At 38.5% G+C, this 27,512-nt stretch overlaps 1 protein-coding gene across 6 annotated transcripts in view; it reads left to right on the top strand.

Annotated features, from left to right (window-relative positions):
• The window catches only part of AP2A2 (adaptor related protein complex 2 subunit alpha 2), a 95,658-nt gene that overhangs the window by 50,170 nt on the left and 17,976 nt on the right, over nucleotides 1-27,512 (top strand). The window contains exons 3-18 of one of the 6 annotated variants that reach the window (XM_039535430.1): nucleotides 815-957; nucleotides 1,710-1,903; nucleotides 4,480-4,609; nucleotides 6,395-6,496; nucleotides 8,949-9,057; nucleotides 9,287-9,434; nucleotides 10,927-11,095; nucleotides 12,215-12,352; nucleotides 13,632-13,814; nucleotides 15,022-15,119; nucleotides 15,310-15,541; nucleotides 18,412-18,585; nucleotides 20,983-21,132; nucleotides 23,805-23,968; nucleotides 26,255-26,332; nucleotides 27,108-27,190. In XM_039535430.1, coding sequence (XP_039391364.1) covers nucleotides 815-957; nucleotides 1,710-1,903; nucleotides 4,480-4,609; nucleotides 6,395-6,496; nucleotides 8,949-9,057; nucleotides 9,287-9,434; nucleotides 10,927-11,095; nucleotides 12,215-12,352; nucleotides 13,632-13,814; nucleotides 15,022-15,119; nucleotides 15,310-15,541; nucleotides 18,412-18,585; nucleotides 20,983-21,132; nucleotides 23,805-23,968; nucleotides 26,255-26,332; nucleotides 27,108-27,190 — 2,295 coding nt within the window. Of the gene's footprint in view, nucleotides 1-814; nucleotides 958-1,709; nucleotides 1,904-4,479; nucleotides 4,610-6,394; nucleotides 6,497-8,948; nucleotides 9,058-9,283; nucleotides 9,435-10,926; nucleotides 11,096-12,214; nucleotides 12,353-13,631; nucleotides 13,815-15,021; nucleotides 15,120-15,309; nucleotides 15,542-18,411; nucleotides 18,586-20,982; nucleotides 21,133-23,804; nucleotides 23,969-26,254; nucleotides 26,333-27,107; nucleotides 27,191-27,512 lie in introns of all 6 variants that reach the window. The other 5 variants (XM_039535429.1, XM_039535431.1, XM_039535432.1 and 2 more) reach the window with 5 other exon arrangements.

Below are 27,512 nucleotides of genomic sequence, written 5' to 3'. Positions count from 1 at the left end.
TTTGGCTGACCAAGAAGTAGGATTGAGTGGACTTTGTTTTGTTTTTGAGTGCAGTTATGTAACAAAATAAAATTTACATTTGTAAGTTGCACTTTCACGACAAAGAGATTGCACTACAGTACTTGTATGAAATGAATTGAAATACACTATTTTATCTATCGTTTTTACAGTGCAAATATTTGTGATAAAAATAATTTACACTTTGATTTCAATTACAGCACGGAATACAGTGTATATGAAAATGTAGAAAAACATCGGAAATATTTAATAAATTTCAGTTGGTAGTCTATTGTTTAACAGTATGATTTCACGATTAATTTTTTTGAGTTAATCGCGTGAGTTAATTGCGATTAATTGACAGCCCTAGTATATTCAGTTACCGGTGTTTTGGTGCCGGTGTTTTGTAGAGTCATCGGATCAGTGTTTGCTTGCTTTGCAGCTTAGTTCAAAAGTATTGTACGCCACTGTAGGTTGTTTTAAATCTGAATGTATTGATATATTTTTTTTACAGTCAGAAGTGTCTATCAGAATATGTAGTCAAGCTACCCAATAACTTTTGTATTGTGTAATAAGCACTTGCATAGATTCTCCCGTCTAATGGATCAAAAGAACCTTAAACATAAATAATGAAACCTGACAGGATAAAACTACAACTCTTGAAACAACATTTAGCACATGCTGCAGTACTTGAAATGATACCGTGTGCTACTAGAATGCTAGTGTGTGGCCATACGGAGATATCCAAATGTTGGTCTGTGCTGCATTTCAAAGAGTCTTGGTTTTCAAATATGTTTTTTTCTTAATTGTTTAATAGGTGACAAGGCTCTGGATGGCTACAGTAAGAAAAAGTATGTCTGCAAGCTACTTTTCATCTTCCTCCTGGGGCATGATATTGACTTTGGCCACATGGAGGCTGTAAACCTACTGAGTTCTAACAGATACACAGAGAAACAAATTGTGAGTAATTTATCAGCCCTGAAGAAGGAAATATCTATGAAATATCATACTGCCTAGTTGCCTGTCCTGTCCTGCCTCACTATATAACTAGCTGCTTAAATAAATAGTCTTTTTTTTCCCCTTGCCTTATTTCTGCATGGTCTTAGCTTAGTTCTAGCTGGGATTGCAGAGTAACTTTTAGCTGTACAGATGAGTCCTTTTCTTGTTTGGATAAATAACTTTGATGGATTTTCTTGCCTTTTTAATCTCTAAAATAAATATTGCACTAACTGCAACAGAAGACTAGTCATGTTACATTTTTAATGTACCTTATCAAGAAACACACATTCCATTAGACAAGATACTTTCTTCAAGTAGAACATTAGACAGTTTAGACTGAGGAAAACTAGCGTTTACTAGGTGCATGTGAAGTGATGGTGTATGACAAGTACTGAGCAGAACTTGGGTCTTTGAGGAGCAAAATATATGATTTGGGTGGAATGTACATGTGATTCTCTTCTTCCCCCCCCTCCCCCCAAGACATTGCTATTGTACTCTGCAACTGTGGACCTCTTTATTCTATTATTGGACTAAAATTCCAGGGACTTATTTACACACAACTCTTGGGAGAGCTGTAAGGACAAGTATTGCTGGAGGGGAATTGCATGAGTACATAGGATACTTTACAATATTAGCAAATGACATAAATCAAGTCAGCTAAAACTAATTTTATAAGAAATATTACTTTTTCTTGTCCCTTTTCTGAACCACAGGGATATCTTTTCATCTCCGTGCTAGTGAACTCCAACAGTGAGCTGATCCGCTTGATAAACAATGCAATCAAGAATGACCTGGCCAGCCGCAACCCCACCTTCATGGGACTAGCTTTGCATTGTATAGCCAATGTGGGTAGCCGGGAAATGGCAGAAGCATTTGCTGGAGAAATTCCAAAAATACTTGTAGCTGGGTATGTATTGTATTGTATTTGAAACAACTGCACAATGATAGGTAGTACTAGTGGTTCTCAGCATGAAGTTAGGGGTCGAAAGCCATATTTACGCACCTAAGTGACCTGATGTTCTAGAGGTGCCAATTGCTGTCATTAGGAACTGAAGGTAAGTGCTCAACACATCTGAAAATCAGGTTGTTTGCTTAAGTGACTGAACATCGATATTGAAACTTAACTAATTTAACAAGTTAAAAAATGTTGCCCTAATTACCTCTTGGCTAATAACCCAAATTGCATTTTTTTGCAGAGTCCAGTTCATTATCCACGTGATTTTGTTTTTTAAAAGTATCTACTTTTTGTCCCAGAAGTATGATCCAGAATATTTTGCCTGGGAAAACAAAAGCTGTTTCCTTTTTCCTGTTCAGATAAATCCTAATAAAATGGGCAGTGAATGAATCTGAAAACACCATATTTCAACTACAGATTTCCTTATTAGAAATGTACTTCATTGGAAGCTCATTATTGGTGTCTATGATTTCATTAGGAAGGTGAAAACAACCCCCCCGCCACTCTATATTCAAGCTTCCCCCAAAATCCACATTTCCTTTCTAGGTATACATAGGAATAGGCAAGGTTTTATAGCCACAGGAAATCATTTGAGTGACTTTTTTTTTTTCTTTTAAATTGCCACTTATCTTTTTTCCCTGTTTTGCCCAGCAAGTCCGTGGCCCAAACAAAAGTTTTGCAACTATTATCTGACTGGAATTCTCATCAGTAACTGTGTAATAAGAAATTATGATCATAGGACTAGGCCTATGTTCCTGAGAATTCTCAGGACTTAAAAGAAATGAAAACCTCCAGGTAGTAATTCAGTTCAATTCTGCTTTCTTTATTAGTATTAAGTACTCTTAATTTGTATGGATCCTTCTCATACACTTTTTGAAATACTAACTAGATTTTTGGTTGCCTCATTCACCTCTCATCATTGTAATAGAAAAATAATTGAATGTATTGAATACTAAAAAGATAATTGGGTTGTTCTGGCTTTGTTCATCCTGGGTACTGAAATATGCCAAGGATCCTGTGGAAAAAATTGCATATGATCATATAATTAGAAATTGCAACACAGTGCACATGCAACCTTAATTGTGCACATGCAATTGTAAATCTAACATTTTCTAAGTTAAGAGCTTGACTTTGCCACTTAAAAACCATTCTTCCAAAGATTTTTTTATATGCAACTTCCTCAGTGTATTTTTTTTTAAATTTCTACCTATTTTCTTTGTGTGCAACTAACAATACCCTATCATAACTTCATCAAGGGATCCACCATCCTCTCATAGGCAGTTCTAGAGCTTCTGCCTCATGCGTTGGCACCCAAAGGAGGCTGGGACACTAAGTCATGTATTGGATCTGAAGGGAGCAGGCTCTGCAAGACTCTCTCCTTTCCCTTCCTCTCCCTGGTCACTTCCATGAATGCTCTGGCATTTTCCAGTTACTCCTAGTACAGGGTTGTGGTAATACTGTTGCTGTAGCAACAGCAGCATGGGCCTGGCTTGTTAGAATAATCCTAGTCAGTTACTTTGACTTTCCTGATGTACACAAGCAACAGAAGGTAAATAAATGGTGATTGAACATTGCAGAGCTCAGCCAAGCCTGAACAGAATTTCATGAGAAAGCAAGACAGTTTAGCCCTCAGGGTTTTGTCCTTGTTGGATTTCAAAAGTTATTCAGATTTTAGTGTTAAATAATCTAAATTTAGGATTTGCTACCAGTTCCCCATACAATAAAGGGCTGCATTTAATTTTGTCTTAAGTCATGTGGCTGAAAGGAAAATGTTTAGTTCCATAATGTGGTACCAAGCAGGATACCGCTATGGAAATCAAGTAATGCTCTAGAAATTTAAATGTATTAGCTTGTTCATGAATCATGTTTCCTAAAGATTGTGAGTTATTCTTAATGAACAAGGCAAATTAAGTATATGGAGTTTGATGGTGCTCTCCATCAAACAGCATCTTTTGGTATCTCTTCTCTGGGAAATAAAAGGTCATACAATATTTGTAAACCATTTTTCAACTATGAACATCTACCTTGAGATCCTGGTTTCACTCTCATCCCTTCTCTAATTTCAAATGTATTCTGCCTGAAGATCATTGGTATTGCTTTACCCTGACTTATCACATCTCTAACACTAGTGTACTTCCAGCTATAGAGTGAAGAAAAATCTCCTGTGTACTGTTGCTTTAGGAGACAAGGGAGTGTTGTCTCACTGTTGCTTTTATGTTGCCAAATAGTGTTTAGCAAAGAGTACAGAAGAAGTTACACCAGTTAGTGTAACTAGCCAAATTTTTAAACCACTTATCAAAGTACTTAACACGTTCAAAGTAGTCAAAAGTAATTTGAATAATTAACTAGGGGATCTAATCCTTTAAAAAAAAAAAAAAAAAACTAAAACCCCTTGCGGTGGTTTCCATTCTTGTTTACTTCTGGATAATAGTGTTTAGTGGCCTGTGAAAAGCACGGCCAGATACTGGTCCACTGTGTAGTACCAAGACTCTTATTTTGGGCTGAAAAGAGGTGTTCTTATCTTTCAGCGACACCATGGATAGCGTGAAGCAGAGTGCTGCCTTGTGCTTGCTGCGTTTGTACAGAACTTCTCCTGACTTTGTTCCCATGGGAGATTGGACATCCAGGGTGGTGCATCTTCTCAATGACCAGCATTTGGTAAGCTTATGATAGCATTATTTCTTCTGGGATGCCATTCAGTGGTCTAGCCACTCACTGTAGGGGAAATCATAGTTTCTATTAACATGTTAAATGAAGGAAACTATTTAAATTGCTGTGAGACTAATTCATATCCACTATCTACATTTTTGCATCACTGAGTATTTAAAAAAACAAACACAGGTTGAATTGCAGTTCTCCTAAAGGGAGAAATGAAGATACCCATAGCCTCTCTTTTAATCAGTTATTGGTTATACTAATTCCTGAGAGTCATGTCTAGAATTAGAGAGACCAGGTGGGTGAGGTAATATAATTTATTGGACCAGCTGCTGTTGGTGAAAGAAACATGCTTTTGAGCTATATGGAGCTCTTCTTACTCTGGGAAAGGTACTTAATGTCTAGAATTAGTCAGTATTTAGACCTACATCAGTAAAGGGTCGGTATTCCCATGTGTTCTACTGTACGTCTGGTTTTAAAAAAAACTCGTGTCCCATATAAGTGTGTGTGCACACGCGCATAGTTTCCCAAACACCTAAAAGCTCCCCTTGTGAGGACTGTGGTATAAATTAAGCGCCTATTACTATGAATATAGGAAGATAACAGGACCCTGAAATTGCAGCATTGTCATCCTGGGTGTGGATGTGATTGCATATTGCTGTTCAGTAATTTCAGAACAGCAGTTAGCAGTGCATATAGGGGTACTCAAGCTACACTGAAACTTAATAATCAAACCATCTGAAGTTCTCATTTGAAGTTAAGTGAAACATAGCAGACAAGATGTTTGCAGCTAGCCTGCTGTCACAATTGGAATAGGCATCCGTTCTTCCATGCTCCTCTTGCAAAAGCAAGATCGCTCCTTCCTAGCTGTTTGCTTTCTTCCATTGCATAATTTGTTTTTTTTTTTAACCTTACTTGGAATGTATATTTGTTTTAGCATTCAGAATTAGACTGAAATACTGCTTTTCTGATCTTTGATAGGGCTACTCTTCCTTAATAAAAATGTGGAGCACCATCAATGCAAGCAAGGCATAGTGTAGCATACCACTGAAAACACCGCAAATGTGTCATGCAGTAGTAATCATTTCAGCTTTTGGCCAAAACGGAGGGTTACTAATTCTAGGGCTGTGTAGTGGAGAAATTGTGGATAAGAGGGAGTATCCAAGAAATCTCACTACCTTTCCTTTTTCTACTTGGGGAAAAAATTGACAAAAGACAGCTAGCTTATTTTAAGGTATCACTTACAACTGTGGATTAATGTAAACTGGATTTTGGCTTTTAGGCTTAATAGTTTACACTATAGAAGATTTCAGAGTAGCCCCATGCTTATTCCGCCCTCTCCCTCCCCCACAGTTCCTTACATTTCCTTGTCAATTGCTGGAAATGGGCCATTTTCATTACCACTACAAACAGTTTTTTCGCTCCTGATGATAATAGCTCACCTTAACTGATCACTCTCCTTATAGTATGTATGGTAACACCCATTGTTTTATGGTGTGGGTGGGTGTGTGTGTGCGCGCGCGCTCCCCCCCACATCTTCCTACTGTATTTTCCACTACATGCATCTGATGAAGTGGGCTGTAGCCCACAAAAGCTGATGCTCAAATAAATTTTAGTCTCTAAGGTGCCACAAGTACTCCTGTTCTTTTTACTATAGAAGATACTAAACTTAAGGATAAATGTGGGTGTCTGGTACATAACAAATGGCCGTCTTTCATTTGAAGCTTTTAAACAATTACAGATGTAAAATATTTGAACAAAAACGTTAGTAATTCTGTTTTCCTCCAGGGTGTGGTTACTGCTGCTACCAGTCTTATCACTACTTTGGCACAGAAGAACCCAGAAGAGTTTAAAACTTCAGTATCTTTGGCTGTCTCTAGGCTAAGCAGAGTAAGTCTCTTATTAAATGGCCATAGCGAAATGTAACCAGGGCTGTGCAACTTTCTTGATCAGATTCACTTGAACTGAATTAACAGACTTGGGTTATAGCCTCCTCTGAAACAGACTTGCTGTATTGCATCTGCAAGTGATTTCAATCTCTGAATATTAATATTTGCAAACTACTTGTATAGCCCTTCTTACGTTAATATTTTATTGGTCTGTTGCTGATGAACTGAACATCCATAAACATTTCCTCTTGTTGCCTATGTCCTTAAAGATGAAGAAATCCACTGGTGCATAATTTAACTGTAAGCAGTGACATATTTTATTTTACTCTTTACTACACATTATTTCCCCTTCATGTCCATCCAACTTCACATTGGGAAACCATTCTATTACATTATGTGCAGACACATCAGAATTTTGAGCCAGTTAAGTACCCACTCCTCTAAAAGAATTGCCAGGAATTCTGTCTCTCCAACGTGGCAGATTTCAGATCTCCATTTGTGCAGTCTTTCAATAGACTTCCCAATATTGCTGGCTAATTTATTTACTCATTGTTTCAGGTTTGTTCTCGTCTCAAATGTTAATGCCCGTCTCCAACATATAAGAGGGGCAATTGTTTATTGGTGGCCAAACCCTGCCTACAGCTGCATTGGGTGCGGCAGACACTGCCTCATGATCAAGGGCTATGGCAGTAATAAGAACTTCATGGCTTCGGAGCTCTGGCTTTGCACAGGAGGTTCAGTCCATGGTAGAGAATTTGGCCTTTGAAGGGCCAGACTTAATTCCAAAACAGATGATGCTCTTCGTTTGCTGAAGGATTCACTGGCCACATTTCATTTCATTGGGTCTAAATCCCAACCTCTAGAAAGAAACATGTCAAGTATGCTTACAGAACAGCTTAGGGGGTGAGCTAAGTGGCTAGTTCACTTCCAATCACAAGTGGGAGGTCAAAGACTCGCTCAAATAAGACGTCTTAGATTACGGCTACCATTGCATGGTTCTTTTTTGATATATAACAGTACACAAGTGTCAGGTCTTCTGTTCTAGAGAGATTTATCATCCCAGACTTTCTTTTGGTTGCTTTTCTAGGCTGGGGGTCAAGGACCCAATATATATACAAACCCACCAATTCTGTGTTTATTCCTGAGGGTCTTACACAAGATCAGGCAGTACTTTGAAAAGATGATATTAATAGTACCAGCGTAGCAGAGGCAATTTTGGTTCACTGAGATACACAATCTGTCTGCCACCCAAGATCATTGCCCCTGATTCCAGACCTCATGTTACCAAACAAAAGGTCAATTTTGCACCCGATCTGAATTCCCTCTGTCTCCCAGCCTCGCTGTCGGATGGTGAATGAACCTAGAGAAATCTTGTTCTACATAGGTTCAAAATATTTTGATAAACAGTAGAAAAGATTCTACAGTACAAACTTTAGTGGCAAAATGTATGAGATTTTCATCTTGGCATTAGAGATCGTGAACTCCACAAGGCACTTCTGTATCTGATATTGAGGGCTTCAGATTTTTGGTTTTAATCGATGAACACTGATAAAACATCACAAATGCAGGGGAAAAAAAAGAAAGAAAGAAATTGGTGTTTATCCAGTAATCACCAGAAAAATACAAAAAATGTTTACTTGTATGTATGGTTTTGTCTACACAGAGCAGTAATGTGGACTTCTAAAGTGTCTAATGTGTTGTGCATTCATTAGTCTGTATAGACCCTGCTGGTGTGCACTAAAGGTTATCTAGTACATTTTAACATAATTCTATTTTAAATAGTACTACTTTAAAGTAGACTAGGAAACATTTCAAGGATTATTCTCTATACAAAGAGAGAGCCCTAAAAAACCTAAATTTTGAATAACTAAAAAACCCCTCAAAATTGCCCAAAATAATTCTCCCAAAATGAAATTAGTAAATCCTGAAAAAGAGAAGCCCTGCTGATTGTTTTTGTTTTTGCAGTATCAATCTGAAGCATATGAATCCATCAAGGATTCACTTTGCCACTATTTGTGCCATCTGATGGTGGATGGGTGCGTGATTTTTTTTTCCCTCACTCATCCGTTTGTTTCTGAACAAACACTTTTCAGTCTTTATTAAATTAGGTTTCTTTAGTCTTATATTTAGTTTTATAGGACATTTCTAATTAGTGGAGTTATTGATTACTGATATTTGGTACAACTGATACTCTTCAGTGTCTTATTTAGGTATATTGATTTTTTTAAATTATTTATTGTATTTGCACATTAATCCTTATTGGGTGATTTGTTCAGCCTACTAAAAATTAAACTTATACTTTGCCTTTATATACTATTAACATTTGTTATGTCTAGCTGTACATTCATTTACACATTGTATTGGTACTTAAAATTAATAGTGAACATTTTCATAATGTCTGATCATCTTAAGAACTTCTGTCATTCAAATGCTGATTATTTGTGTTGTTACAGATTGTGACATCTGCATCAACCGATCTCCAAGATTATACCTATTATTTTGTCCCTGCTCCTTGGTTGTCTGTAAAGCTTTTGAGGTTGTTACAGTGCTATCCACCTCCAGGTAATGGGGTAAAGAATCATATTATTTGCCAACACTGTTCCATGCAATGTAGGGAGTCTTCTAATTCCACCCAGAAGTTCATAGAGTTCTTCTGTAAATTTAGTGCTGACACCAACAATTTTTCTTTTCAATTGGGGAATAACTTCATCTGAAGGCAAGGATGGGTATTAAATCAGTAGTGTTGAGCAAAATGAAGTTGTCCAACAATTTGTCTTGTTTCCTCCAGAAGATGCTGCGGTACGTGGTCGTCTCACAGAATGCCTGGAAACTATCCTTAACAAAGCTCAAGAGCCCCCAAAATCTAAGAAAGTGCAACACTCAAATGCAAAGAATGCTGTGCTATTTGAGGCAATAAGCTTAATTATACACCATGACAGGTGAGTCTACTACTTGTAGAGCAATGCTTAAGGCTGCCATGCTTGACATTGTCCTTAACATTAATTTACCTTCTAATAAAATTCAGTTTCATTATGATCTCCTGAAAATTACTACCTGTAACCTGCTATTTTATGATAACATCTCAGTTTAGATTTTAAAGAGTACAGTTGAACCCAGGTCACTTGAAAGAATATATACAAAGGACACATGACGTATATAAAATCATATTCATTGAGCAAGAGGATAGCTTTCTCTTCATGTAAATGCATACTTGTAGGGTTATCTTGTAAACCTGAAAAAATAAAAATAAAAAATTATTTTTGAAGTCCACTCAGTTTGATGTTAGACTAATGCTTAAACTGACTGAACACAGATATTGCATGCTCACTTGCTTGAACAGTTTTGACTTCAAAATGGGCCATCAAATGCGAACAAGAAGCAAAAGCTAACATGAACAATGTGTAACCATAACGCTGCTGAAAAGCACTATTCAGCTTGTACAAGCTGAGTCTGTATTATCCATAGTGGAAGCAAAGTCTTGTATTCACCTTTTTAGCTGTCTTTGCTACTGCAAAAATGCTAAAATTCCAAGCAGCAGCAGGTCTACTATTTCTGAGTCCTAGTATACATGAAAATCCATTCTAATAACACGAATTGCAAGAATAGCTATATGGAGTCTTGACTGTTTATGCTATACTATACTTAATTTCTTCAGTCAATTTCAGGTACTTAATTTGTACTTAATCTAAAAACTGAATAACTGCTTGGGGGCCAACAAGGCTTCAGACAATGTGGGCTGGGTTGTATCTTGGATAAACTTCTTCTTTATTTGGCAATAAAACTACATTTGTTTCTGCTTTAATACCAAGATGTATCTGTCAGGGTTATGCTTTGATGGTGTCCTGAGCAGCCCTGTGTAGCCTCCTGGGATCCTGTGTTCCATATTTACTCACCATTACAATAAAATACAGGTTTGATATTTTTTAAATGTGGAAACTGTACAGGATGTGTCCATGATGGAGGAAAACTGTTTTTAATCATCTGGTTGTGAATGGGAGGAGAAATGTATCTGTGTCAGCCCTGCATTTGTCTGCATGATGCAGGGAATTACATGCCTTAGTTGGGGGCAGCTGGACATACTTCAGTTGGAACAATACTTGGAATGTTGCACCAGAGAATTGATTATTTTGAAATAGCCCCTGAGTTGGTGGATCTGGGCCCTGTTTCTAGTCTTAACCCGCTTCTGTAATTTAGAGAGAGGCTATGAATGTTTACAATATCTGAAAACTTAATTATCTCCTGCAATACTTAGATGTGCACTAACTATCTCCATAGGGACACTTGAGTAGTTTCAGTTTAATTCTTATTCCTTTATAATAAAGTCAATTCTGATGCACACTATTCTTGTGGAGTAATTACCTAGTGTTCTTATAATATTTTTCTAATTTGTTGCTTTTTACCCTCTTTCACTTTCTCTCCTGTTCTGTGCAGTGAGCCAAACCTGCTAGTCCGTGCCTGTAACCAACTAGGTCAGTTCTTGCAGCACCGGGAAACTAATCTGCGTTATCTAGCACTGGAAAGCATGTGCACGCTTGCCAGCTCTGAATTTTCCCATGAAGCCGTGAAAACTCATATAGAAACAGTTATCAATGCATTGAAGGTAAATATCAAGCGTTTAAAAATTCAGGCATATGTTCTGCATCAGTTTTGACTCTGTTGCCCTTGTGCTAAGCTCATCAGTGTTGTTACTTCTCAGAGTAGTCGTGTCATGAGTTTTCTTACTTAAGCCACATTATAACAACATTCAAATGTCAGGAGACAAGACTTAAAAAGGAAGGAAGCAGTAGCCTGTACTGTACATTCTTGCAGGTTTTTATCAGTGGACGGATGTTTGAACTGCAGTTGTGCCTATAGTGGTGGGGTTTGAGGCACGATTGCAATTCAGACATTGACTGATTAAAAACCCGCTAATGAATTTAACACGAGGGTGACAGATTCAAAACACAGTACAGAATTGTTTTTTATCAGATATCTTGATTTCTTCAGTGTTTTGTCCAGTAGCACCTCTGAAGTGTATTAATTATTTTCTTCTAGATTCATAAAGTGGGCTACATGCCCTAGTTTGTCACAGCAAGTACTTTAATGCATTTAAGTGCAACGTCCATTAATGCTGAATGTCTGCTTTAAAACCTCCAGATAGCTAGTTAATTTCCCCCTTGTTCTGACAACTTGACAATCTTAGTAATGCTTATTAATGTCCCATAAGGTGGCAAATGCTTACTTCTGTACAAAAAGGTAATAGGCCATAAGGGTTAAATGGACCAGTACTATCTCTTCATTACTTGGTAGGGTACTGGGTTGATATGTCATTTTATACTAAGTGCCTTTCCTGTTCTCCAGGCACTTCTCCAGATTTTAAAATATACAGTAGGAAAAACAAAGTACACTAACTGTGAAATAACTTTTACACAATAACTCTTGCCCAAAATAAATAAATAGGCCTTGGCTAATGAAAGTGGGAATGAAGCAAGCAGCTTGTATTACTGGAAATACAGTGTACTCCTAGGTTCTTGGTACCTCTGTAGGAATAACACAGATAACTGGCAATCATTACAGTCAATCCTTAACAGTAGTTCAGTGTTAAATATGGAAGCTGCATCTCTTCAGTAAATTACATAAATTGCAAATGGGAACTGAATTAATTATTGGATTCTCTTGCCTGTCACATGATTTTCCATAGAACTTCTACTTTGAGTGAACATTATGACTTCTCTTACAGACCGAAAGGGATGTGAGTGTAAGACAAAGAGCAGTAGACCTCCTGTATGCCATGTGTGACCGAAGCAATGCCCAGCAGATTGTGGCCGAAATGCTAAACTACTTGGAGACTGCTGATTATTCCATTAGAGAAGAAATTGTGAGTTATTTGTGCCCCCTTTGCCAATCTCAATTAGCCTGTGTTGGAAAAAACAGCATGCCGTTGGATGTTGTGTAATCACTCTCTAGTAAAGATATTTTCAAGGTAGCAAAAATTTAAAAAATGTGATCTGAAAGGTGGTTGTAGTCTAATAATTTAGCTTTTTATTGTTAGAATTATGTGTGTGGTACTTGGGAGGCGTGTGATATTAAAAATGAAACTTTATTCTCAGATTCTGGATGGCACAGAACTACGTACTGTACTATCAAATTTCCTTCACTGGCCTCAAGATTTGTATTTGTTAGATTAGTGTTAAATTGTATGATGTACAGCAGAACTCCTAGTTTGTTTAAAAACTTAGTGTGATTAAATCAAAGTGCTAATTTGTAAAGTATGTCTGTATGTAATACTCTAATTAATCGTTGCAAAACATAGAATTGTCTTTCAATCCTGAGTACTTCTTGGAAATCAATACTTTATATGAGGTGAGAGTTAAAGTAGAGGGGAAGTGCTCAGGTATATTTTCTTGGCATCCTAAACATGCTGGCAAGATTTGAGTGAAGATTAGTAATTGAAATGTCTATTCTTTGGTACTTGATGTAGTATTAAATATTGGCCCCCAGAACCCACTCAACAGCTATAACCTTTTAAGGCTTTACCAGGGTATGAGCGTGTTTTATATGCCAGTAATCTGGGAATATTTTTTCCTCTGTACAACTGCAACAAATCGAATTCTCTGATCAAGAATTCTTAATTGGCTGGTTTAAATTGATCAAAGATCTCATTTCTTGTACTGTCCTATTCTGTCAGCAACTTGGATTAATGTATTAATTATATAGCTCAAGGATACCATAATCGGCTTTAACTTGTTTACGCTTCTCTCAAGAAATGCTGTTATAGATACCTCATCTAGATTGGGGTCTCCAAGCTGCTGTGTGTATAACAAATGTGTCTGACTTTGACTTTCAGAGCCACAGGTCTTAAATGGTTCAAATCTTATTAACTATATTTTTCTACATTGTTTGGCCTGCCTTCACTAAGGGCCCAAGTGTATATTCAGGCAAAACTGACACTAACATCAATAAGGGTTTTATTTGAGCAAGGATTTCTGGAACCCTGTGATTAGATGCTGTGTCTTCTACATTCCTCCTCGACTCAACACTTATTTCAGTGAACAGCGCTTCACAGTAACTTCTTTGCTTGGATCATGCCTTTTAGCTAAAGATACCCATTCATTGTAGATTTCCTTAGATTTACTTCAGTCTTTTGTTTTGCCAAGGTGCTGAAGGTTGCAATTCTAGCTGAGAAATATGCAGTGGATTATACCTGGTATGTGGATACAATCTTGAATTTGATTCGTATTGCTGGGGACTACGTCAGTGAAGAGGTGTGGTACAGAGTTATTCAGATTGTGATTAACAGGGACGATGTGCAAGGATATGCAGCAAAGACAGTCTTTGAGGTAAGAATGACAGTTTTTACACTTGCAAGATGGAAAGACCCTATGTTTCTGTATGGAAGTGCAAACTACACAATATTATCTAATTAAAAACCATATTCTCATTAGCCATTCCCGTGATATGTTGATGGCAATTAAACAGCAGGGCTTGAAAGAGAAGAATGACTTCAGTTGCGCACTGCTGAACCTTTGTGTCTTGAATCAGTGGATAGTCTTGCCAGAGACCAAAGTCAGTGGGAAACCTATTTCTGATTTGGTTTTTCCCTGGTTTTCATAGGTAATGCCACAAGACCTGGAGGGTTTGTTACTTCGAAAGCTTCTGTCTTCAAAGTGGGTTTTACAAACACCTTTCTGGTGATATTGATAGTCCATGTTCTTTAATCAAAGTACATAGTACTTCTGAAGGTATTTTATAAAAGGTTATATCTAGTAAAAGTGAGACTTCAGCAAGTTTAAAACAAACAGCTGATTTCCTCCATTATATTAGATCAGGGGCGGGCAAACTTTTTGGCCTGAGGGCTGCATCGGGTTTCAGAAATTTATGGAGGGCTGGTTAGGAGAGACTGTGCTTCCCTAAACAGCCAGGCGTGGGCCAGCCCCTTACACCCCCACTCCCCCCCGCTTCTTGCTTGGATATTGAGCATGTTCTTGAGTTCAGAAGAAGCTGAGCAACTGTTTTAAGGCTGTAACAAAGGAAAGGTTACAGATTAATTTAATATTTTTGGGTGGGTTTGAGATCGCACTTAAGCTGGTATGCCTCATCCTGAGTTTTAGAGACCGTTTAGCTAGGGAAGCCTTCATTCACAGATGAGAACTTTCACAATTTTTTAGCTCCTTTCTTCCCAGTAGGTGGCACCATAGAATACTATCCTATAATTCACTATTGTAGGGTGGGAGAACAGGAAACTAACAGAATTACCAGTCAATAACTTTTCTTTGCTCCATTGCTATTTATTTTTTTTGTATGTACTGCTTACATATACATATTCCACTTTCTACTCATAGGAGATAATGTGACCTGGCAGCTCTTTGCAGACCCGTGCAAGTGTTTTGTGGTTCACACTTGAGGACCCTTTTCCCTAAAAGTTGCAGAGCAGTGTAGCATCACTATGGTGATATCGCCTAGAGTAGAATAATAGTCCTTTCTTTTGGTCATTGATCCTTGATTAAATTATTTGTCCAATGGTTTTGACTGAATGGTCTTTTACAGGCCCTTCAGGCACCAGCATGCCATGAAAATCTGGTAAAAGTAGGTGGCTACATCCTGGGAGAATTTGGAAATCTAATAGCTGGTGACCCAAGATCCAGGTAAGAACACCTTCTAAAACAGACCACGTATAGTATTTTAATTGTTCAGCATGGAATCTTACAATGAATTCTTCTGGTTCTCTCAAATATTATGGTCACATACAGCTGAGTGTTGAACTGTTGTTATTAATTAATGCATATGTATTATGATATCAGGAAAACTGAAGAAACCATATTTTTTTTCCTTAAGTCCTCTGATTCAGTTCAACTTGCTGCACTCCAAGTTTCATCTGTGTAGTGTCCCCACCCGTGCACTGCTTCTGTCTACGTACATCAAGTTTGTGAACCTATTTCCAGAAATCAAAACTACTATTCAAGATGTACTGCGCAGTGACAGTCAGCTGAAGAATGCTGATGTTGAGCTACAGCAGAGAGCCGTTGAATACCTGAGGCTCAGTACCATTGCTAGTACTGATATCTTGGTAGGTACATAGAGTTAAATATGGAAAAGTCTTTGCAAGTGGGTGACTATCAAATACAAATCTAGGTCCTCTGTCTGGGCAGGATTCTACTTAAATGTTTTAGTGGGTGTTGCTTAGTAAATGGACTGCCCAGAACTTTGTTAAGATGAAGTTATGGTTGCCCAGTACTGTCTTATGCCATTCCAGACGATCAAGTTCTGCTACATTTCAAACTTCTGAAAATCAAAAAATGAACAGATAAGGTATAATGCAAATATAAATTTCTGAAACAGAATAGAGTTAAGATGCATGCCACCCTGACAACCCAGCTTTAACTCTGCTCCTTGGATCTGGCAGTAGTCATTGGAATGGTTCACTAAGAGTGGATCTATAGTAGGTAGACTTGAAGGGGGCTATATTAAAGTGTCTATCTGTTATGTTCCACTGATGTGAATTCCAGCATTTATCTGCATGTACTCCAGCAGTGTTCATTGTTAGATGTAGCTGTTTTGAATGGTGGAGGGATTAGTTGGAGCAGGTTAACAGAGCTGCTACAGTAAGATGGAGAGCTGCATGTGCATCTTGAGGAGTTAAGTATGACTCTTCTCAGATTTGAGCTCTTTAGGTTGTGTCACTAATGATGCACAGAAGTTTTTTGTCATGGGAGTTTGTCAGGAGTCTTCTGACATACAAGTCTCCATGACTAAGTGAGATGTAAGTGATGTAATCCTCATGACAAAGGTGAAGGAGTGGTAACATTTAGCAAGACTGGGGCGATTTATGGGGAGTGACCTCTGAGTGCAGGCCACGTGTAGGTAGCTCTTGTTTTGCTATGCTTAATCTAAACCAGAGTTTTGCCTCAGCAAAGAGAAGATGTTAAACTTTGTCTTAGGGAAGGAAAATAGAAAAAAATATAAGAAGATCAACTCAAACTTCAGCACGAATATAACGTGGCTGAAGTATCTATTATATCGATCTATCCTACCCCGCACGATCGATGTCGATCGGGGTCCGGGCTCTCCCGCCACCGCCGCACCCGCGCTCGGGCGGTGGGAGGAATCGAATAGAGCGCGTTTCGGGGGATCGATATATCGGCCTAGATGAGACGCGATATATCGATCCCTGAAAAATCGATCGCTACCCGCCGATACGGCGGGTAGTGTAGACGTAGCCTTAGAGTGCTTATGATCTGTTCCCAGACTGTTGGGTATGTGTTGTGGCATATTGAGGCATTACTCAGAGTTAATGTTGGTTTGCAGGGGTAGTGTATATCTTAACTCTGTTTCTTAATTTTCAGAGCTTTCAGAGTAGCTGAACTTGATGTCCTAGAATGGCCTGAAGCAGCGCCAGGCAACCTTAATGCTGTGTCAAAGTTTTTAGGCAGATAAATTCCCATTTTTTTCCCCCTTCCCGCTCTGTCAACATTTTTGAGCTCCTAAAGAGCAACAGTTAGAGGCATAGAATTTCACTGAAGGATCATAGTAAAAATATTTTCAGAAACTCAATTCTTCATCAAAGCTCTAGACATTGAACTGGGTTTAAAAATCAGTGTTTGGATGATTCCTTACATTAAGGGGTGGTCTAAACTGAAAAGTTACATCAGCGTAGCTACCTCTCTCAGGGGTGTGAAAACCCACATCCTGAGAGTTGCAATTAATGTAGACAGTGCTAGGTCAGTGGAAGAATTCCTCCGTCTACCTAGCTGCAATCTCTTGGGGAGGTGGACTACCTGCAGAAGAGGTTCTCAAACTGGGAGCATGGAATGTATTCTTTGGGAGTATGGGGTGAGAAACCACTCAGCCTTCAGAAAGGAGCAACTGGATAGTGGTGGCTGCTGGCTGGGCATGCAGCTCTGAAGGCAACACCACTGGCAACAGCAGCACAAAAGTAAAGGTGGCAATGCCATACCATGCCACCCTTTTCTGTGCTGCTGCTTGCAGTGGCACTGCCTTCACAGCTGGGTGCCTGGCCAGCAGCCACCACTCTCCGCTCTGCCTTCAGAGCTAGGCAGCCATATATGCACAAGGCCATGATGATTACATTACTCCAAATGCTTACTGCACAGTCTGTATCTTCTATATCACTAGTGCTTATTTCATTGACTGCTTCTAAAGTAAAATCAGAATCTGCATGTGGATTTTGGAGCACTTTAGAATATCTTAAACCAGAACAAAACTTCAAAAAGGAGCCTCCATAAAATGCAGGCAAAGAACTAACTTACGTAACACAGATTCTCCAAAAACTACCACAAAATAGGACTTGAACTCACAGTGCATGCGTGTTGCTTAGATTCAGTGTCCATAGCATGTCACCTTGAGCCACCCAATTACTGTGACGACAGACAGCCTGCAAACCCTCTAGTCTTGCTGCATGTGTGTATTTCGCTGTTTTGTCAGTTTAGATCAACTTGACCTGGAGCTCTAAACTTAATAACTCTCAATACTGCTACTCCAAAGGCACATGGGTGCTCTGCACTACTGAGATAAATTCCAAAGGGTGATATCAGTTTGGGAAGGATCAAAACCAGGTGATTTTGTAAATGTGATGGGTTTTCTTTTTATTAAGGGGGATTGCATCTCCGGAATCGCTTGCTCAAATGACCCTAAATTTCACAAACCCTACTGTGCATCCCCGTGAGGCACAGCAAATAAAACAATCAGAGTTGGCTTATGGCTTTAAAGCATTTAATTCTTTTAAACAGTAAGCAACTCTCAACCTTAACTATAACAGAGCTATTGCGTAGGTGGTGGATTTCTGTACTCTGCCACAAGAAGCAATGCTATAGTGGTGTATCCTTTGAAAGGTTGGGATGGTCTGTTTTCTTGCAAGTGTCTACCTGTCTGAAGACACATGTTGTATTGAAAACTAATATTAGCTTATTTCATGGCAAGGCAACTGTGCTAGAAGAAATGCCTCCATTTCCAGAGAGGGAGTCATCCATTCTGGCTAAGCTGAAGAAGAAGAAAGGTCCCGGCACAGTTACTGACCTAGAAGAGATCAAAAAGGAGAGGAACTCTGATGTGAATGGAGGCACTGAATCCACCCCTATTAATGCCAGTACTGTGGTATGTTTCTTTAAGTAATTATACCACTTGTGATAACCAATCTAATACCAATTATGATTTTCTAGGAGGGAAATGAAGAGATTCCTTACATTTTGCTTGTTCATTGACTTGTATTGTACATTCACTGTTTCTTAAATTTGAGGCTCCTGATGTTTGTATAAAGTAGCTGGAAAAGCTGTATTTTAATTCTGAAGGTGAGGGAAGTATCGGGTAGAATTTGCAGAAGTTGAAGTCTGTGGGGGGGGCCAAATTAGACCAAGACTGTGTGCTTTTGATAATCTATGTATAGTTAAAGGTATTTTAACAGTTTCAAAGTAACATTTTGAAAAGAAAAGGTTATTTTCTCATTCGTGGGATAAATTTTGGACAAAGCATGTTTGAATAATCAACTTCATTACAGATAATTAGCCTCTAAGAGTGTTAATGTAGTTCTGTGAAACATTTTAAGCTAGATGTTCTAATTTTCTCTAGTACAGACTGACTTTTGTCAGTTTATTTTTCTGTTTCAAAGCATTCAGGACACTGCTGCACTTTTTTGTACTTAATGTAATTTAACGTGGATGCACTTTAAACTGATTTAACCCTTACTTACATTCATTTATATAAAGTCATAACTTGAGTTAAATTGGTGCACGTTTTAAGTGTAAACAACATCAGTCCTGGGCTTTTCCTGATCTGTATCTCCTAATTATGCTGAATTGCAAGGTGGTTTTGTGATGGAGTGCTGTCTACTTGATTGACTAGGATGAGATTCATGATCTCTTGTGACTAAACGCAAAACCAAAATCTGTAACTATTAGGATTAATTTTCTAAGCTTTTTAACATTCTATTCTTAGCCTTGTAACACATTCTGTGCCCATCTTTTTAAATGCTTCTCCTTTTAGACTTAGCGAAGTTACTATGCTTTCCCTATTGAACTCTCATAGTGAATGGTACACTGTACCACTGTATTTGAAAGTTAGTGATCCAAGTTTTTCATCCCAAGATGATGATGTCCTCCATTTTCTTCTGAATGGATATTAAGCCAACCTTCTTGCATGGTGGAAGAAACAATATGCAGTGTTTCATACTGCATTATTAGGGAGGAATGCATGGTAGGGAGAGGTTCTTAGAGTGCTTGCTCATATCGATTCCAATTAGGTGTGCGTGCGCTCCGTGCACAATCATCGGAAGATTTTTACCCTAGCAACACTCGGTGACTCGGCTGAGGTGACCCCTGGAGTGGTGCCCTTACGGCACCGGATATATGCCCCTGCCGACTCAGCACCCTCTCAATTCCTTCTTACCGCCCATGGCCTGTGACTGTCATTGGAACTGTGGAGTGCAGCTAGCTGTTCTCCACCCTCCCTAGCATTTGTCTTTAGTTTGTGTTAATAGTTCTCATTAGTGATAAATAGTTTGTTAATTGTTGTTTACAGTTGTAGTACTTAGTGTAGTTTAGTTTCTTTCTGAAAGGGAGCTGGGTCCCCTAGGTAAGGCTTGGGAGTCACCTAATTGGAATTGATATGAGCAAGCACTTGAAGAAAAGACAGTTACTCACCTTTGTAACTGTTGATCTTCGAGATGTGTTGCTCATATCCATTCCAAACGCGCCCTCCTTCCCCTCTGTCAGAGTAGCCAGCAAGAAGGAACTGAGGGGGCGCTGGTCGGCAGGGGCATATATCCACTGATTGTGCACGCAGCGCATGCACACCTAATTGGAATGGGTATGAGGAACACATCTCAAAGAACAACAGTTACAAAGGAGCGTAACCGTCTTTTCCAAACAACATCTTCCTAATCAACTAACTTGAGTTTATGCCGCTCTATCCAGAGAAGAGCTTCACTTATTTCTTATTACATGGAAATATAGAATGGGGGGGGGGGGAGCCTGTTACGTTCTGAAACACTTTAGGTGTGATTCTAGTGTAGACATAAATAAGCATCTGCACCTAACTTAAGTGTGAAGTATCAGAGGGGTAGCTGTGTTAGTCTGTAGCCGCAAAAACAACGAGGAGTCCAGTGGCACCTTAAAGACTAACAGATTTATTTGAGCATAAGCTTTCATGGGTAAAACCTCCCAATTCTTCAGATGCATGGAATGAAAATTACAGATACAGACATAGATGTGCCAGTATATCTATGCCTATATTTGTAATTTTCACTCCATGCATCTGAAGAATGGGGGGGGGGGGTTACCCATGAAAGCTTATGCTCAAATAAATGTTAGTCTTTAAGGTGCCACCAGACTCCTCATTGTTTTAACTTAAGTGTGTAATACCAAATCTGCTGCAGCTCTGATATTTGGATGCATAGGTTAAGCACATGTGAATAGTGGAGCACACACAATTCTTGGTTTTGTTGCTGATTGTTTGATTTTTTTTTTTAATTCCATTTTTTTCTGTATACTGCGGAAGGCCTTGCCTGATTCTCCACTTCAGGGCTCACTGGCTGACCTGGTTACTGGGCCTAGACCTCGCCCTTCTCGTCTGAATTCTTCTCGTTTAGCCATCCACAACCTTCAGACAGGAGTTCCTTGTTTGTTTAAAGGATTCTTCACTTCTGAGGTCTTTTAATTAGTCCTGTTGCAGGCATGAAGTCTTAAAACTTTTTGCTTGTTGGTGCTTGCAGTTATTCGTGACAAGGCCTGCGCTACTTTGGGAAGTGGTTTGGGAGTGAATTATTAACATGCATGCCTATTTCAGTTTAAATATCCAGTTGTCTTAAACACTAATATACAGTCAACTAAGAAATTCAAACTTTTCATGAATAATCAGATACTATAGTGAATTGTTTCTAAATCCTCCTGTTGCTGTAATTTCTCATGTTCCCTTGCTCTCCATTACCTGATAGATGTTGCTATACTTTCCCTCTTAGCTACTCTGCAAATGGGTTTCCCTCTTAGCTACTCTGCAAATACTAGCAATGTCACCAAACTAGAGTCCGTCCCATTCAAGACCTTCTGTTCTCTTGCAGGGTGAGATCTGCACAATAGTTTAAAACCTTGGCATTGCTAGGCTACCTCTGTTTGGTAATTGTAATTTCCTTTTGACATAAGTGCATTTGGATATTTCAGAATTCCCAGTGAGGCAGGATCTTACTCTGTTGTCTCTCCTTCCCCTCCTCCCTCTTCTCCCCCCCCCCCCCCCCGTTAGTATATACCTAATACTAATTTAGTCACTTGCTGCTTTTCTTCCCTTGAGGGAAGTAGTAGACATTTAACCCAAGTCAATAAATACTTTGCATGCATGTCTTTAGCATAGCATTGATATTAATTTTTGTTGATCATGTTAATTCCCTTCAGATTTTAACATGTGGGTTTTTTTGTTTGTTTGTTTAATCTTTAAAGAGAAGCAATAACATGGAAATTTTTCCCTAACTTCATCTTTACCTATAATGGGAGTTTAATTTGCAGCACACTTCTTCAACAAATTAGCTTTTCATAGTGGATTTAGAAGACCTCTTGTGACTACAGATCTATATTGGCCTTGATTTTTTTTAAATATATTTTTGAGGGGTGGTACCCAACGTAAGATGCCTGACCTAACATAATTCTCAAAGTGAGAGCCACACTCAAACTGAGACACCTTTTAAGGTGTCTCAACTTGGGTACCCAAAATCACTGGTCACTGCTGAAAATTTTGACCCTCAGTGGTAATGAAGGGTATGAGAAGTGTTATCAGTACTGTGTATATATGGTACAGTTGAAGTTTTTAACTGTATTAAACTAAATGGACCCAAAGAGCAGTTGGTTTGATTCTCCACTGCTTAGTTGACTGACAAAGTCAGTCCTACCTTACTGATTCTCAGCTGCCAAGCCCCAACATAAATTAAACCTGAAGGGGGCAGCATAGACTTATGCTGCTGGTGAAAGACCAAGGCTCTTATTCCAATGTAGAATTGGGTACAGTGGTGCCTTGTTCAACCATGCCATCTCCCATGCCGCACCCTTGACGTTCACCTTACCTCCCATTATGCAGGAAGGGTTGTGGTTCCAGCACAAAGGTGGTGGAGCTGCCGGTGTAGATGGAAATCTCCAATGCAGATCTTTAGCTGCTTCAGGTTTGCTTTGTGCACCAGAGAATCTGTCCCAAATAACCATTACCGATTTTAAAAACGGTCACTTTTAAATGCTTATGACTTTTTTGAAATTTACATTGGAATCACTTAAAACTTTAGAAAAAAAATAAATTGAGCTCTGTTTAGCACATGTTGTAAAGTTCTACAAGAAGGAAAATATTTCCTTTCCAAATCAGTGTAATAAGGCCCCAATTTAGCTTTCATTATAATCATCACTATGGAATCACAATTTGCACACCTGTACACATTGTGATTAGGAGTTTACATAAGTAGAGTAAATTGTCACTGTATGTCCACTTATTAATGTCTTGCTTTTTTTCCAGGAGAAGGTTAACTACCTTTCCCTCGATCTCCTTCCCTTTTAGGAAGAGGGAAAATTCCCAACCAGCAGTCTAAGAAATACAAGTTCCACAAACTTTTAATGCCAGATTATCCATCCACTGGAACTCCTCGTTCATTTTACTTCCTTTGCGACTTAAGTGATGTTACTCTACTTGTTTTGGGAAATCTTGTACTAGATTTTATTTCCTTTCTTAACCAACGTTAATTTAGGAGCATCCTGGTTTCTGGCTTATTAGTCTCAATACTTCTCTTTTGAGTGTGTGCATGGCTTCAGAACTTAACATTCAAGTGTATGAACAAAGAACTATATTTTGTTAAAAGGAAAGGGTTTTTAATATTCAGGAAAACATCAGTTTTAGGCATCTGGGTTTGTCAAAATGTCCTGAAATTTAGGTTTACACAATAGTTTTCATGTTGGGACACAAGTATTTTGGATTAGAGTTGTGTAAAGTTGGAGTTTCCAAAATAGTACAGTAAAAACAGTACAGTTTAATATGTTCAAAGGTGAAGGAGGGAGAACTTAACGCACCCTAGTTCTTCTTGGTATCTGGTTTACAACTGGCTTTATGGGAAGGTAAAATCTAGTTATGGGAAACTAGCAGTTTTTTGACTATGAAACTACCTGTCTGAGGCCATTTAAAGGGCAAGGTGATAGCCACATGTGGAAGATGTCTTTATTTCCTACAAACAAAACTATTTTAAAAATCTGAGCCAGTCTTTATTGGGGAGCGGGGGATGAGGACAGGTTTGCTTGGGCTTTGTATTAGTGTATATGAATTAAATGCAACTTTAAGGTGTTCCATTTTATCTTCTACAGTCTACTCCTTCTCCATCAGCAGACCTTCTTGGCCTCGGTGCAGCTCCTCTCACCAGCTCTGCTCCTCCTCCTTCCTCTACTGGCAGTTTGCTGGTGGATGTATTTTCAGACTCTGCTTCTGTGGTTGCACCTCTTGCTCCTGGCTCTGAAGATAACTTTGCAAGGTAGTTAAAATAATTCTCAACTGAGTTGGACGTAGGTGGTGCCTCTTATCTTTCACCTTTTCCACCCTATCCTTATGAAGAGTACAAACAACTGAAACTCTCCCCCCCACCCCCTTAAGAACAACATAGCTTTGTCAGTCCTACTTAATGTCATGTGAAGGGAATTCGTATACCAATATAATCACATAAGGGCAAGCTTAGAGTGTGTTTATTTTATGCTTAATATCCAGATTATATTGAGTACAGTTAGACTTAAATGCAATGATAAGGTCAGTGGATAACTTTGGGCCTGGCCATAAATGATTTCTATTTTATTGCTTTCAGTTTTAGGTGCATAAAGGTACGCTGTTCTTCCATGCATTTCAATATCAGGCTGTAGGTATTAATGTATTAGTTTGTAGTGGTGAACTGTTGTTTCAGATTTTGGATTATCTAACCTAAATTGAATAGAATTCCTTTCTTATTCCTGGGTCATGCAGAACGCTAGCGATTGTGTCCTTGTATCTGTAACAAATCGCTGTTGTTGGCACAGGGTGGGTAGGTTATTGCTAATTTGTCTCTGTGACAGCAGATCTCCTAGAGCTATTAAACATAGTCTGTCTGAATGCATTAAACCAATCACAGACCTGAAAGCATATTTAATTTGGCTTTTATATGTTGTTTATGACCTAACTACAGTCAATGGCCTCATTGTGAAGAAGCAAAAATAACTTTAAACAATGTCCCTTGTATTTAAAAGTACATATTAGCCTACATTCCAGCATACCTTTTTAATTCAATGATCAATAACTGCTTTTATTGATTGTTACCAGCATTTTAGGTGAAGTTCTCAGGCACTAAAGCTTTCAGGCACTGTTCACAAGACATTAAATTCTTGAGTGTCGGTGTAAATATCATGAGGATCCATATTACTGCTAGCTTTTTCTAGCAGAGTTCTAGCACGTTAGCAGAGCTAATATTAAATAGAATATGTAACCTGAATCTCTTGTCATTGAACACTTAGCTGAAAAACATTTGACTATAGTTAAGAGTGCCTAGTTGATCGGGGTTTTTTTTGTTTGTTTGTTTTTAAATTCCCACTGTGTCAAACCTCTGATTATAACATCTACTAAACAAGATTTAATACTATTGTGGACCAAGTCTTTAAAGTAATGGAGGGCAGCTAAGCCATTGCAGTATACAGCAGTCATGCTTTGTGTGTTTCTGCTGCCCTGTTAAGTATAGGGATAAGTATGTGCTCCAGCACAGCTCTGTAAAATTGCTAGGAGAAAGTACCAGCCCAGGCACAATCTACTTCCCTGCAGTTTGCTATGGTTGAAAAATTTCATCCTAAAATATTTCATTCTTGCAAGATAGTGGATTGTATTAAAGACAAATTTAAGTGGCTCATACATGGTAACCTTTAGTGTGTGGCAGTAAAGTTAACTGATGTTTTAGAGCTGGCATCTGCTATACCTCTTCTCTGTCCTTTCTCTTCATTTAGTGTTAAACTGGTAGTTCAGGAGTGATCTGCAGGGGTGAAGCATTAATGCTTTATATGTGGACATTTGCTGCAGAAAAATGAGTAGCATTGCTGACCCCTACTGTGTTGCAGTCATTACATTTGGTAAAGTGCTTGTCTGAGGTAGTTACTACCTAAGCGTCTTCTACAGTAACCTCTGCCACTTTCCCATAAGTAGTAAAGTGGGATTAAGGAGGAAATCTGTTACTTGGTTAAGGGATGTTCTGGACAGTCTACCAATGTATTTACTGTTGCATAATTGTTCTAAAATGTTTTGGCAATGCTTGTTCTTTCATTCAAGCAGTGCAGTTTTATTAGAGTTTGAGAAAAGCACAACTGTAACTACAAATGCTACCAGTGGCAACGAGGACCTGGCATCTGTATGCAGACTAATGAAAGTTAATGGGCGTTCTTAAATATGGACTTAATCCAAATTTTTTTGCACAATGGTGCCTGGATTTAGATGTCTAAAAAGGATTTAGAGGCCTAAAGTGGTATGATTTTAAGTGCTGAACGTTTCCACTCTTATTGAAATCAGTGGGGACTGCAGGTGTTCAGCCCCTCTGAAAAATCCAGTTGCTTAGATGGCTAAAGTATTTAGGTACCTAACTCCAGGTGTCTTAGTTATAGTTGGTGTGTCTTAGTTATAGTTGGTGTGTCATATCCCAAAATGCTGTTCTAAGGGAGGAAATAAAGGAAATGACTAAGCTCTCTTTTTTTACTAACTTATAACTCTTGCCATCTCTATTGCTACCTCCTTTCTTCCTTTGTGCTGCTTGAATTAGCCCTGACCTGGCTTCATCTGAGGTAGTTTCTGAGGAACCAGCTGATACTGTGCATGATGCTGATGAGCTTATTCACAAGTAAGCAATACTAAAATCTTGCAAAGATGGGCAACTTCCAGAGCATTATCACAAAATAATCAGAAATCACACAGCAAGGGATTAAACTAAGTATTAACCCACTATTTTTCAAAGTGGCCAGTGTTTTTTCTAGACATGCAGTAAGACTGGTAATGCACAGAGCTGGTTATAGATACTGGGTTGCATATGCTGTATACTCATTCACAACTTTGCCAGTGCAGCTCAACGCTCACCTGCAATACCACATGCTGCTCTAAAACTAGGCCTCTCCTCATCAGTGTTAGTTGTATGCCACGTTTTGCAATCATTTGGGGTTGAGAACAAATGTAACTGGGGATTAGGTAGGCATAGCCAAGAGTATTGGTATTGCAAGTGCACTTTGTTCAAGTGAAACACTGAATTGAAGTTCATTAATCCACTAGATTAATGCTGGATTGAAAAATCTGTTTCCTGGTACTTATATAGCATGTTTGTGTGTCTTGGTTTCCTCCCTATTTTCATTTTAAGCATAACATTGAAATAAACTTGAATAGTTAAAATAATGATACATTGCAAGGAAGGTGTGGGCTATAATATAAATTCATTTAATTAAGTTTACAATTTTTCTGCTGTCTGTCCTTTTTTACTGACTACTTCAAGGCACCTGGGCCCACGATTCTCTTCTTTATGCTGTCCACAAGACCTTTAAATTCCGTGGCTTTGATTGCTTTGTAATAATTTGTCTTGCAGTTAAAATATAAACTCTTACCTTTCAAATGTGCCTATCTTTCTCTAGGTTTGTATGTAAAAATAATGGAGTTTTGTTTGAAAATCAGCTGCTACAGATTGGACTGAAATCTGAATTTCGACAGAACTTGGGTAAGACCAATAATTTTACGTTTTGAATAGATCTAGTAGTTAACGTGGTGTTGACTTCCTTGTATCAACAGCAGTGTCAGCACAGAATTGGGAATAAACCTTGTTAGTTAAAAATGGTTATTTTGTTAATTTACTGGTGACAAATTTTCTAAACATCTAAAGTGGATCAGATTTGAGGCCTAACCTACTTAAAGAACCCTTTTTGTGTTGATGGTGGAAAACAGTTGTCTTAGGCTATGTCTTCGCTACAGCCTATGTCAGCAAAATTTATGTCACTCAGGGGTGTGAATATTCCCCCACCCCTCACCCTCCCGTGACATAA

The sequence above is a fragment of the Mauremys reevesii genome, linkage group 4, assembly GCF_016161935.1.
Source record: "Mauremys reevesii isolate NIE-2019 linkage group 4, ASM1616193v1, whole genome shotgun sequence".
NCBI classification, from domain to species: Eukaryota; Metazoa; Chordata; order Testudines; family Geoemydidae; genus Mauremys; species Mauremys reevesii.
Note: the sequence above shows the minus strand (reverse complement) of the source record. Positions and strands in the feature narration are given on the sequence as shown.